Consider the following 14532-nt stretch of genomic DNA (forward strand, 5'->3'; position numbering starts at 1 on the left):
GGATATAAAGATTAAAAACATACACCCCTCCCTCAAGAATGTTACGATTTTTCAGGTTTATAAAGTACTATCCAATATTAAAGTATTCTAGTAGTTACATAATATTAATTAAATGGCAATACTACGACGATAATACAGTTTTACTATCCGATATTGATTTAAAAAATGAAAGTCCTTGGGCAGCCCCGGTGGCTCAGCGGTTTAGCGCCACCTTCAGCTCGGGGTGTGATCCTGGAGACCTGGGATCGAGTCCCACATCAGGCTCCCTGCATGGAGCCTACTTCTCCCTCTGCCTGTGTCTCTGCCTCTCTCTCTCTCTGTGTGTCTCATGAATAAATAAATAAGCATCTTTAAAAAAAAAAAAAAAAAGTCCTAAGGCTTAGAGTTAAATGGTGGGGTTTTTTTTTTTTTTCAGAGTCACAGATAATAAGCAGGAGAGCCCAGATTTAATGTCCTGTGCCAGAAATCCCTTTCTTACATTATGATATCCTTTCTGAGAACAAGTGAGAAGTGACAATGGACAACCTTTCATGGAGTCAGAAAAGCATTTTAAAAAGTAGTCAAACTTTGAAAAGAAGAGGTCTTTTGTGGGGTTTCCAAATCAGGGTACTTTGTCCCTTGAGTAACAAAATATAATTGCCTTAAAAAAGGTAGGATGAGGGCAGCCCCGGTGGCACAGCGGTTTAGCACCGCCTGCAGCCAAGGGTGTGATCCTGGAGACCCGGGATCGAATCCCACATCAGGCTCCCTACATGGAGCCTGCTTCTCCCTCTGCCTGTGTCTCTGCCTCTCTCTCTCTGAATGAATAAATAAATAAATCTTTAAAAAAAAAAAAAAAAAGGTAAGGTGAGCTCTAGGATTCCTTGATACAGTAGAAGTTTCTTGATGTCATCAAGGACCCAAGTCCTTGATCTCTTTCCGGTAGCCCCTAGAGTAAATCAGCTTTAACCTTAGGCTTGGCAAAACAGCTACCAGCATCAAATTGAGCAACATGTATCCTTACTAACAACCAGAAGGGTCAAAAAAGGAATCTATTCTACAGGCTTGGACTATAAATTTGTCCTTTCAGTTGGCTTAACCTCCTGAACAATAAAAGTGCTAAAGAAATGCCATAAGTAAATTCTATGAGACTGTTCATTTGAGAAGTTATGGACATCAAAGGGTCAATTATAGTCTGAATTCTAACTGCCTAACTCTAAATACCTCAGTAAAAATAGCCATGATAGTGTTCTCAGTCATCGGCCAAGTTTTCAGGATTATATGTTTGGGAAAGACAGTAATCCAAAACAATTCAAGTAAATGTTGGTACTTAAAGATATACTTACTTACCTAAACAGTTTACTTATGTGAAAAGTCTATCCGTGGATATACATCTGTTAGCTCATATGGAGTGTCTGTGTGCCACCAATAGAGAATTGAAAGCAAGAGAAACAAGGTTTCTGTCTTTTGTTTATATTATAATGAAGGTTGGGCAATAATTAGTGAATAAACAACTAAACAGGATTATTAATGGTATAAGATGCTATGAAGAACTGACCAGAGTGATTGGTAAAAGCCCTTTAGATGATCAGGGAAAGTCATCTTGAGGAACAATCATTTGAGCTGAGGTTTGATTGATGAGAATGATATTTATATGTGCAGAACTGGGAAGAGAGCTTTTCTGGGAAGAGAGAACAACAAATGCAGAATTTAGGAGATACAGACAAACCTGGTGGTTATGAGGACACCAGAGGTAGAATTGTATATGAGACTGAAGAGTAAGGATTACTCAGGACCTTGTAAACTCTGGTAAGAAGTTTGGATTTTATTCAAGACCAAGAAGAAGCAATTGAAGAGTTTTAAATAAAGGATTTGCATAATTGAATTTCCTTTTTTAAAACTTCACTCTGGCAACTAGCCTTGTGGAGAATTGTAGGAAAGCAGGTAAACAAGTGGGTTAGGAGACTAGTCCTCCTCTCAACAGTCTCAGCAGACTCAGTGAGAGATAACAAGGATTTAGATTAGGGTGGCAGCAATGGAAGTGGAAAAGAAAGTAGATACAAAGTATTTTAGAGGTAGAACTACCTGTGCTAATAAAGGGACTTAACTCGAGTACCTGATTAGATAGTAGTACCATTTGCTTAGACATTCAAGTAGAAATGTCAAATAGGCGGTTAATACATGACTGGAACTCAGTGGAGAATGGTAAATAAATAATCCATTCTATTCTTCAGCTTGCAGGTAATAGTTTAGTGTTGTAATCTCTTAAGCAGCTCTGTACAATTCTGTGTATGACAGTTATTCTTGGAATTTATAATTCGTATCAGCCATATTATTAAATTTTTAAGAAAAACAAGCCATTTTAAGAGTTCATTGTAATAACTAATCTTACTAAATCCTAGTTATTGCTACTGAGGATCAGTCTTAAGGGTGGAAATGTTTACTCCTTGTTCATAAGAAATTGGGATGATCAGTGCCAGTAGTTTATAGTACTTGTTAATACTTTTTCTGCCAAAGAATTGATTTGAATCTCTACTGTATTTCCAAGTCACAGATATTGTTACTATGAATCAAAATTAAATTTGTTTCTGTAGGTATATAGAATCTTAGAATTTGTAGCATCCAGTAGTTTCATGGAAGGCCTTCTGTAGAGCATCTCATTAGCTTAAACTCTAGCTGCCCAAGTCTTCATTTAAAAATAGATTCTGGGGATCCCTGGGTGGCGCAGCGGTTTGGCGCCTGCCTTTAGCCCAGGGCGCGATCCTGGAGACCCGGGATCGAATCCCACGTCGGGCTCCCGGTGCATGGAGCCTGCTTCTCCCTCTGCCTGTGTCTCTGCCTCTCTCTCTCTCTTACTGTGTGCCTATCATAAAAAAAAAAAAAAAAAATAGATTCTGGAGACTAGGAAGAAAATTATGCTTAAGCTTTTTTGCTGACATTTTTCTTTTATTAATTAGGTAATTTACATTGGTCTTTTTTTTGCTCCAATAGGTGGTGTTACTATATTTGTGGCCTTATATGATTATGAAGCTAGAACTACAGAAGACCTTTCATTCAAGAAGGGTGAACGGTTTCAAATTATTAACAACACGTAAGTTGGGAATGTTTTGTGAGGGAAAAATACTGACAGAAACCTACTCTTCATGCTGAAGCCACTTAGCTGGTTGATTCATTGCTGAGAGTGGTGAGGCATAGGTCTCTGCCCACTGGTTTGGATGATGTATTTGGTTTCTTTAGACACATAGCATAATAACTACTTCTGTAGCCAGAAATTATGACTTCTACAAATTGTGCTGCAGTGTGTGGTTCTGCCATAAACAGTAGACATATAAGAGTGAATTTAGAGGGAATATATGCAAGTAAGTACATTACTTAAAAAAAAAAATCTTTATAAAGAGAATTCTTTGTTCCTATTCAAGCATAAGATGATTTAAGGATCTTATTTCTTTCTCTTAAAAAAAAAAAAAAAAAAAAAAAGGAAAAAGGCCAGGTAGGGAACCCCTGCAGTCCCAACCTGACCACATTAAGTTGCTTTTTCCTTAGGTGACTCAGACTTTTTGTGTAAGACTTTTAGTCTGGGATGACTTCTAGACTTTTAGTGGGCCACTAAATGGCTTTCGTTATTTAGTGGCCCACTAAAAAAATCAATGTTTGAATTGAAAACTCAGTGCTTGTTATGAAAAATAGATCTCATAATTTCATTAGGAGGCATAGCAACCACTTTGTAACTTCTCAAAATATATATTATGGTCTCTTTACTTCCTGTCATATTTCCTAACATTCTTGTTCCATTTGCTATCCATTATTCCAGAACATAAAATATGGTCATGTCTCTCTGCTTTAAAGTCGTTTTTCAGTAGCTACCATTTGCCTTGCTATCGAGATAAAAGAAAAGCAATAACAATGGCGGACATCAGTCACCAGTTGCTTTCCGTTCCTCATTAAACTGCCTAGCTGTACTAAATTGCTTGTAATTTCATGAATACATTGGGGTTTCTCACCTTCCCATGCCTTCACACATACAGTTTCTTTTTTCTGGAATGTGACTTCCTGTCTCTCCATTTTTTTTTTTCTTTTATCTGGCCAACCCCATTTATCCTTCAAAATGTATATTCCTATGTGATTTCTCAAGGAACCCTTTCTTGACATTCTTTCTCTCCCACCTGGCCCACACCTCATCTCCGACTGGATTAGGTATCTATCTTGCATGTTCTTGTAACACCCTGTGCAAATGTCAGTTGTAGCTACCATCACTACTTTGAATTATAGTTGATCATGTGCTTTTCATTCTTTCAGACCAGTGGCTCTCAATCCAGGGAAAAATTGCCCAGAAGACATTTGGCAATGTCTGGAGACATTTTTGGTTGTTACAGTTAGGGTGTCTCCACTGTTTTCTAGTCAATAAAGGTAGGGATATTGCTGAACATCCTTCAGTGCACAGGACAGCCCCCAATAACAAAGAATCATCCAGCTCCAAGAGTCAGTAGTGCTAAGGTTGAGAAATTCTGCTCTAGGCTGAGTTTCTTGAAGGTACAGACTTTTTACCTCTGTTCTAGCATACCCTCTCTTTATCACTTAAATGGTATTCAATAAATGCTTGAATGAGTCACGAATGGGTAGCACAAATGCAGAGTTTTCAGTTTGTATATCTGAAAGTGCTTAATACATACCAGGAACCTACAAACCAAGTGTGTGTTTGTCAATATTTAAATTGCCAAAGGATTTTTCATCGTTTTTCTGGAGAACAGATTCCCCTCAATCATTTATAAAATTTCAATTTAGATAAAATATTTTCAGTACTTTTCTCTGGCAAAGCATAATGTGCATTTTTTTATGGTGAAAAAATTTGTATTTAGTTTTATAGCCTGCTGGACTCAGTTTAGATGATCCCAATTTTGTTGGCAACATCATAGTCAGGAGCCAGTCGAACATATGCTTTCTTCTCTCCATCAGGCCTGATCAAGGTGTTGACCTTGGCCACATCAATGTCATAGAGCTTCTTCACAGCCTGTTTGATCTGGTGCTTATTGGCCTTGACATCCACAATGACACAAGTGTGTTGTTGTCTTCTATTTTCTTCATGGCTGACTCAGTAGTTAGGGGGAACTTGATGGCATAGTGATCAAGCTTGTTTCTCCTGGGGGCGCTCTTTCGAGGATATTTGGACTGCCTTCGGGGAGACGCAGGGTCTTGGGTCGTCAGAATGTAGGTGACATACGGATCTTCTTTTTTTTGTGACTGTGCACACCTTTCAGCACCGCTTTCTTAGCTTTCAAAGCCTTTGCTTTGGCTTCAGCTTTGGGAGGGGCAGGGGCTTCCTTTTTCACCTTCGGTGCCATCTTTGTGAAAGGGCCATAATGTGCATTTAATTTTTAGTGGCAGAACCCACATTTTGTATGTCTTCCTCATTAGAGACTGATAATTTTTGCTTTTTTTCACATTAATTTTGGAAAAGTCAAGGCTTAGATATTGCAAACTATATATAGTACTCCTGTTCTGAATTGATTTTAGTCTTATTTAAATATTTATGATAACATTTTTATAAACTTTATTGTAGGAATTAAATTTTTTATTATCTTTGCCTGTTGCAAATATTTTGTCTACAGGAGTTTTAGGACATCCTGATACTAAAATTACTAAAAAAGAACATTATGATTTTATGTATGATTAAAAGCATTTGACAATAAAGAATGAACTACTAATAACATGCTACAACATAGGTGAACTGTGAAAAAATTATGCTAAGTGAAAGAAACCAGTCCAAAAGACCATACCACATATTATATGATTCTATTTATATGAAATACCCACAATAGTCATATCCATAGGAACAGAAAGCAGATTTAGTGTTTGGCAATATGGGGGGAAGTGAATAGAGGAGTAGAGAGTGACTTTTAATGGGTACAGGGTTTCTTTGCCCAGGGGTGGGGGAGTGATGAAATGTTCTAAAATTGATTGTGGTAATGGTTGTTGCACAACTGTGTGAATAAAATCCATTAAATTATATATCTTAAAGGGGGAAACTTATGGTATGCAAATTATTTATCAGTAAAGCTTTTAAAAAAGAAAACATTCAGTTGAAACTGAGTAATTTAAAAGGTTTATCTCTGAAATTGTTTTGTTCAATATAGTTTATTGTTTTAGGTTGAAGGAGTTACGTAAAAAAGGATCTTATAACTAAAATTAAACTAACTTTTTACTTTTTTGTTTGGAGCTGAAATATGTATGCATTTATGCTTTTGCTTAGCCTTATTCCTTTAATTCATGTAACACATATTTAAACATTATTCTTTTGAGTTTAATTTTTTATCAAATAAGTGCATAAAAAATTGGAAGTTAAACCTCTTCTCTACATAGATACCAGGCAACACTGCAATAAATTGTGTTTTGAGCAGTCATCTACCTTGTGGTAATTGTTGTTTTATGTGTTACAGGGAAGGAGACTGGTGGGAAGCAAGATCAATTGCTACAGGAAAGAATGGCTATATCCCTAGCAATTATGTAGCCCCTGCAGATTCCATTCAGGCAGAAGAGTATGATACTACTTCATATTTTATTAATTATTTGATTTTTAAAAATGTTTTAATGCACATTCTACTTAGCCACAATTTTACACACACACAATTACATACCAGTCTTAATACAGCTAATACATCACATTAATAAGAGATGTTACTTGAAAATTAATAATTAATGCCATACTATTTGCTTACAGTAGGATCATAAATGAATCTGCATTAATAATACTATTATGCCTAGTCTGTATCCTTTATATTTTCACTTAAAAAATTATATTAACCCTTTTTATATTCTACAGATCTTTCACTTCAAAAATTTACCCCCAGTTGATAGTATTTTATAAGTTAATTTCTTGACTTAGGTGCTTGGTCTGTGGTTATGTAGGAGAGTATCCTTGTCTTCAGGAAGCACACTGAAGTATTTAGGGGTCATGATTCAGAATATTTGCAACTTACTCTCAATCAGCTCAGAAAAAAAATGCACACAGAAAGAAAGAATATGACAAAGTAAAATTATAACAGTTGAGAAATCTGGGTGGAGGGTATATGAAAGTTCTATGTGCTATTCTCACAACTTTTTAAAAATTTCATCTTCAGTGACATTTTTTTAGGTCAAATCAAGAATATCTGGGATTCACAAATACTTGTTTTCATATCACAATAGTTAACACAGTGCCTTGCACATAGTAGGTGCTCTATCAATATTTATTTGCTTTTACCATATGTAATTTGTCTCCATAACTCTGTTCTGCTTCACACTTGTTACTTCCTGTTTTATTCTGTGATTTTCTCCAAAGGAGATACTCCCTTTTATTCACAAAAGCTATATTAAATCAAAGCTGTGCTAATTTAGAGTTGCTAATAATTTGAATATAGTTCACTTGCACCTTATGAAAATAGATGATCACACTCTTACCAGAGGACCATGTCTGTTCTTCCTGCTACAGTCTTAATGTTTCCATCTATCAGTGATTGAGGGATTCTCTGTTATTGCCTTTCCTTCTCCATTTACCAGTCCTGTGACTTGCAGATGGAGTTGAATTAATACATGGAGTTTCTGTGTATTAACTACTGGTTGAGTAGCTAATACGTGGAAATACTAGGACAGTATATTCTGACAGTAGTATCTGTAATAATTCTATTTAATAAAGATACTTTGTTGTGTTTGCTGTGTTTTTAAGCTGTGTAGTTCTTTATTGTCATCCTCCTGCTCCCTTCTTACTAATCCTTATTTTTAATCTTTCTGATCCTTCCATATTTCTAACTCAGAGCACTATTTTTTCCAGATGGTATTTTGGCAAAATGGGGAGAAAAGATGCTGAAAGATTACTTCTGAATCCTGGGAATCAACGAGGTATTTTCTTAGTAAGAGAGAGTGAAACTACTAAAGGTAATTATAATGTAATGCAACTATAAAATTTTCTTGAACAGTATCTTGAGAAAGATACAGAAAAAGTATTTGTTTCCCCAACTAGGTGCTTATTCTCTCTCTATTCGTGATTGGGATGAGGTAAGAGGTGACAATGTGAAACACTACAAAATTAGGAAACTGGACAATGGTGGATACTATATCACAACCAGAGCACAATTTGATACACTGCAAAAGTTGGTAAAACACTACACAGGTATGTGAATATTTCACAGGTGAAAATTATTTCTTGATGTTCTGTTTTATGAGGATAGAATCTCTGTCTTCATGTCTCTTATGGTTTAGTTTGGTACTTTATACCAAGAGTGTGCTTGATAGATGTCTATTGTATTCTAGTTTTAAAATGAGGAACAGGTAGTATTATTACCTGAATTAGGCTCTTAAATGGGCTAAAATCTTACTACCATTATTTGAGTCCCTATATCTTACTGGCATAGTGTTTACATTGGAGTTTCATTTCATGGTAATTAAATGCCAAGATAGATTATGACAATAAATAAAAAACATAAAAGCAAATATTTTTTAAGGACGTTTGTTAAGTAGGTAAAACTGAATACTTAATGTAAAAAGCTCTATCAGACGTCCTTTTGGGTTACCTTCCTCTGCATGAGCTGGACCACATAAAACTTCTTAAAGTATAAATCTAATGAAATTTAATCTGAAGATGCATTTTTTTTTCCTGGAAAATTAACTTATAGCAACTGTAGACATTCTTCTAGTCTTTCAAGGACCTTTGAAAGGTACTCAGTATTATATTCTTTTGTCTCAAAATTTTGCATTGCCAGTTTGATATGTGAATGCATCTGAAAGTTTTAAAATTATTGATACAAGGGGAGGGGAAGTTTGCATGGCAGTCTCTTCTTCAGTGAAGCTAGCTACAGTCTGCCAAGGCAACCATCAGTCTTGACATTGATCACACATATTGCCAAGCAGTGATATCAGTTATAATTGCACTTTCTAGAATGTGGATTTGTGTGGTTACTTGGACACGTGACGGGATGTGTCTTATTTATAACAAGAAAGATTGTATAAGCAGGATTCACAAGTCAAGCCATTGTGAATTTGGGAGTCCCTGTTTTTGTGTCTCCCTTATTTGAAAATCAGTTTCTTAGATGAGATTTTTTCCTTAATTTTTGGTGTGCTGCTTATATTAGTGGTTAGTTATTAGAAATAGCAATTAATGGTAGCATTCTCTTTGGGAAGAAATAAAACACAGTGGTCAAAAATAGAACTTTGGGGGCAACCAGAACTATGGTTTGAATTCCTTTTCCATCCCTTACTTACTGGGTGACATTAAGAAAGTCACTTAAGTTTTTTGAGATTTATTTATATGAGATATTTTTAAGGTACTGAATTAGCACAATAGCTGAGACATAGTAAGTATTCAATAAATTATAACTTCAGAAATGTATTTAACAAAAAATGTTTCACCTCTATTTTTTTAATGTTTCACCTCTTGTATGTTTTGCTTCTTATACACATACAGTTACCTTTTTTCTTTTTTAGAGTAAAGCTGAGAAAACATTATGTTTTTTTCTTCAATTTAAACTTTCAAAAACAGTAATGTACTATAGAGTACCTAAATTTTTATAAGTAATTCATTTTACAGTATAGTTTATTCATTTATCTAGAACATGCTGATGGTTTATGCCATAAGTTAACAACCGTGTGTCCAACTGTGAAACCCCAGACTCAAGGTCTAGCAAAAGATGCTTGGGAAATCCCTCGAGAATCTTTGCGACTAGAGGTTAAATTAGGACAAGGATGTTTTGGTGAAGTATGGATGGGTAAGAAGCCTGAACTTTTGTTTCTTTGTCATTTCTTTACTATAGATTAAAACAGCATAACTTACGATAAGGTCTATTGAAGTATTTAAGGTGGTCATTAAGGTTCGACTTAAAATCTCTTAATATTTAGATTAAAATAGTAGTCTGTTGTTTCTCTAGGAACATGGAATGGAACCACAAAAGTAGCAATCAAAACACTAAAGCCAGGTACAATGATGCCAGAAGCTTTTCTTCAAGAGGCTCAGATAATGAAAAAATTAAGACACGATAAACTTGTTCCACTATATGCTGTTGTTTCTGAAGAGCCAATCTACATTGTCACTGAATTTATGTCAAAAGGTATGTGTATATTTCTTTTAGTGTATTCATGTTGACAAATTTTTTTTTTTTTTTAAGATTTTATTTATTCATGAGAGACACAGAGAGAGAGAGGCAGAGACACAGGCAGAGGGAGAAGCAGGCTCCATGCAGGGAGCCTGACGTGAGACTTGATCCCAGGTCTCCAGGATCAGGCCCTGGGCCAAAGATGGTGCTAAATTTAAACCAAATTAAAAAAAAAATAAGTCTGCATTTCTGTTTTTATGCCTACAAATTTTTATTGTGTAGTGTTCTCTAATTTAAGATTTTTATGTAGACATTGAAAAGAGAAAATCTGACATTTCATGTAATGGAATAGCAATTAGTTCCAGTTATTCCAGAGGATGGTACAAAGTTTAAAAGGAAAATTAGGGCAGCTCAATTTATGTTGAAAGTAAGTAGTTTTGGGCAGCCTGGGTGGCTCAGCGGTTTAGCGCCGCATTCAGCCCAGGGTGTGATCCTGGAGACCTGGGATCGAGTCCCACGTCGGGCTCTCTGCATGGAGCCTGCTTCTCCCTCTGTCTGTGTCTCTGCCTCTCTGTGTCTCTCATGAATAAATAAATAAAATCTTTAAATAAAAAAAAAGAAAGTAAGTAGTTTTTTATTCCATTTGACTAAAGAAAATGGAATAGCTAAGAAAATGGGAAAAGTATTTCTATAAATTAAAATAATGCAATTAGAAAGATATTTATATCTTTATTCCTAAAGCAAAGACATCAAGTAAAGGAAATTAATATTTATCTTATTTTAGTGTAATCATAGTCTCCATAGTTAGAGTTCGAGAAACTTTTTTGCACTATCATTGGTTAAAATTTCTCCATTATTCCAAACTCTAGACCCTAAGGTGGCATCTTTAGTAACAGAATTGGTTGTTAGAACCAAAATAAAGAGAAGGGACAGATGATGCTCTAGAAGAGGAACCTAAGCTCTAAGTATGTTGACAGTCCTGTTTTTGCCCTCTTGAATTTTATCTCTCCCCCCCCCCATCTTAATCACTCATAATTAAAGTTTCTGATTGTGTCATCCCCCTCCAGTAGTCCATTTTAGCCAACAATGTAGTTCCATCTAGTGGTGACAGGACCAACTGCAAGCTACATATTTACTGTAGGAAATCTACCCCCTTCCTCCCAAAGGAGTAGAAAAACCAAAAGTGAAGAATTGAGGTGGCCTGCCTAGTTGATAGCCAAAACATACATAAAGCCCCAAGGCACATGGCACTTTCAGGAAGGAATCTCTTCTGCAGACAACTGCCAAATAACCCCTTTCAGAGTGCATTGGATGAACTCTGTAGGGAGGGGAGAAAAGGGACAAGGAGGAAGTTTAAATCAAGGTATTGATAGCACAAGAATATATTGGAGGTAAAGCTAATGGTGCATTTAGTTTTGTATATTGATTTCAAGAATTATTTAAATGGGGGAACATGATAGACATCTCTGTTGTCAGATTGCTGGGTTAGGATTATTTCTAGATGGGAGATTTAGAATGCAAGATCACAAATGACCCTTCTGGTTTTAAAACTCCACAATTTCCCATCTTATTTCAGGTACACAATAGTTTACCCTCAACAATCCATTCAAACTCATTGCCTCATGTGCTCCCAAATAAACCCAATTTCCCGGCTAGACAAGTCTTCTTACTACTTCTGGTTTCCATGATTCTTTTCAAAACCTTCATCTGGAATTTGGTTTCCCTATCACTTAACCAGTCCATCAACCATACTTCCTTCAGATTGTACTTAAGTCAAGTGTTTGAAGCCCTACTATTAATATCCATATTGGTCGTGATCATTATATTCTTTGAAGTGTTTTTAATCAGACTATCCTATAAATTAACAACCAAAATGTATTGAATACCTCTAATTTATAGGAGACTCTGCTAGTCATTATGAGGTATCAAAGAAAGCCACCCAAATAATCTACGTTGAATTTGCGGAGAAAAGACTCAACCTTCTAATGAGTTAATTTTCAGTATAAGAGTAAATAATAGCTCACTCTGACTAAACAAATAAGCTACAGATCAAAGCATAATGAATTTCCAGGTGTTCACCACATTCAATAAGAATAGAAATGAGGAAGAGGTCACGTAGGCTGGAATAAGTTGAGAAAAATTAGTAGAAAAGTCAAGTCTTAAACTGACCTTTAAAGTTACAAATGCTATGAATGGGTAAAGAGAAAGGTATGGGTATTTCTGCAGAGCTAAGAGGATATGAGGAAATGAGAAACAGAACCATGGGAAGTGGAAAGTACAGAAGGCAACTAGTTGGAAATAGGCTAGAAAGGTATGTGGGGGGGGCAACCTGGGTGGCTCAGCGGTTCGGTGCCACCTTCAGCCCAGGGTGTGATCCTGGAGACCCAGGATGGAGTCCCCACATCGGGCTCCCTGTGTGGAGCCTGCTTCTCCCTCTGCCTGTGTCTCTCTCTCTCTCTGTCTCTCATGAATAAATAAATAAATTCTTAAAAAAAAAAAAAAAAGGTATGTGAGACAAATTTAAGGCTTTTGGGAATTCATTTCACTATTACTTATTGAGTACCTACCCTCTGCCAGGGTTATGAATGAGCTTCAAAGGGTCCATGAACTTCCCCTGAAGTTCTGTGTCAAGCTTTTACATACTTACATGTTTTCCTGCAAAGAGATTCTATAGTTTTTGTCAGAGTTTCAAAGTAACTCATGAACAAAAAAGGGTTAAAGACCACTGTTTAATGTTCGATGATAAATGGATATAAGCCACATTTGAGTGGGAATAGGATTTGTTGTCTTTGATTAAAGATCAGACAGAGATGATTCCAATTCCAATATTAGATTTCTGTATGTTGCAGTTTTGCACTATTTTAGCAATTATCTGTTGTTACACTGAATAATGTTCTACTTAATGTATAGATCATAGTACCTTATTTAGTTTCGTTATCCTGAAACAAAGAACTGTATCTTCTGTTTATTTCTATATACTCTGCGTTGTCATGTAGAAGTATTTATGTGGTGTCTGTTTATCTTACAGAAAAGGAAGTGAAGAAAAGAAATATCCCTTCCCCTGTTTAAGAACAATTTCTTTACCTGTGTTTTTGATCCTTCCTTAGGTCTAAAAAGAAAACCCTTCCTTGGTATCAACATCTGCTTTTCACCTACTGCTCTGTGTTGTTTCCCTTCATACCCAAGATTTTTTTAAGAAATACTCTTGTCTTCACTTCCTAACCAGCCATTTACTCTTTTTAAAAACTATTTAAATTTATTTAGTGTCAACACTTTTCATAGATTTTTTTTTTGTGGAATATTTCAGACATAGAATACCATAACAACCATGTCCCTGCCATCCAAATTTAACTAATGTTTACACTTTGCCGTATTTGCTTCTGATCTCTCTACTAAGTAAACAAAACATTACAGATCTAATTGCATCTTTGTTTTTACCCCTCCTTGAGCCCATTCTCATTTGAGCCCTCCCTTCAGGCTCTTTCAGGCCCATTTCCCTTCCAGAGGTAACCTTAATTTTGAAGCTGGTGCTTACTTTTCCATCTGTCTTCCTATTAACATACTTCTATTGATATATATTTACCTATTAACAGTATGTGTATGTTTTTAATTTAGGTAAATCTAGCTTTATTTTCATGCAACGTTATGTTCTTGAGATTTTTTCATATGGACAAGGAAGATATAATTTGTATATTTGTTAATTGTTGAATGAGATTCTGTATGAGTATACTATTGTTTATTCATTCCTTTCCCAGTGAGCATTTAGATTGCTTCTAGTTTGTCACTGTAACAGATAGTGCTGCAGTGAATGTCCTTGTGCTCCCCTCTTCTGGCCTATATACCAGAATCTGTAGTGCACTGGATAGCAACAACATTAGCATCACCTTGAAACTTCAAGATGCAAACTCTGGTGATAGGGCCCAGCAGTCTTCACTTACCCACCACCTTGTATTAATGGTCCATTCAGTGCCGTTGATTCCATTTATCACATCTCTCTGGAAAATATCTCCTCTCCATTCCCACTGTCATTGCTAGATTTTAGCATAATAGTCTCTCTTTCTTAGACTATTGCAGGAACTTTTAATTTTTTTTTTAAAGATTTTATTTATTCATGAGAGACAGAGTGGCAGACACACACAGGCAGAGGAGAAGCAGGCTCCCCATGGGGAGCCCGATGCGGGACTCGATCCTGGGATCATGCCCTGAGCCGAAGGCAGACGCTCAACCACTAAGCCACCCAGGTGTCCCTTGCAGGAACATTTAAACTTAATCCTTTTATGCAGTTTTGCCCCCATTTCATTTTCCATATTACTATTGGAATGATTGCTTTTTAAATATAAATCTGATCGTATTGCTTCTCAGCATAAAACTTCATATAAAAAGACTAAAGTTGGGACACCTGGTGGCTCAGCAGTTGAGCATCTGCCTTCGGCTCAAGGCGTAATCCTGGGATCTGGGGATCAAGTCCTGCATCAGGCTCCCTGTGAGGAGCCTG

The 14532-nt window shown here is 36.1% G+C and overlaps 1 protein-coding gene across 2 annotated transcripts in view; it reads left to right on the forward strand.

Annotated features, from left to right (window-relative positions):
- The window catches only part of YES1 (YES proto-oncogene 1, Src family tyrosine kinase), a 65292-nt gene that overhangs the window by 39790 nt on the left and 10970 nt on the right, over positions 1–14532 (forward strand). For both annotated transcript variants that reach the window (XM_077900197.1, XM_077900198.1), the window contains exons 3-8: positions 2971–3070; positions 6414–6512; positions 7784–7887; positions 7973–8122; positions 9558–9713; positions 9873–10052. In XM_077900197.1, the coding sequence (XP_077756323.1) occupies positions 2971–3070; positions 6414–6512; positions 7784–7887; positions 7973–8122; positions 9558–9713; positions 9873–10052 (789 nt within the window). The remainder of the gene's footprint in view (positions 1–2970; positions 3071–6413; positions 6513–7783; positions 7888–7972; positions 8123–9557; positions 9714–9872; positions 10053–14532) is intronic.

This window comes from Canis aureus, chromosome 6 (genome assembly GCF_053574225.1).
Source record: "Canis aureus isolate CA01 chromosome 6, VMU_Caureus_v.1.0, whole genome shotgun sequence".
In the NCBI taxonomy this organism is placed as follows: domain Eukaryota; kingdom Metazoa; phylum Chordata; class Mammalia; order Carnivora; family Canidae; genus Canis; species Canis aureus.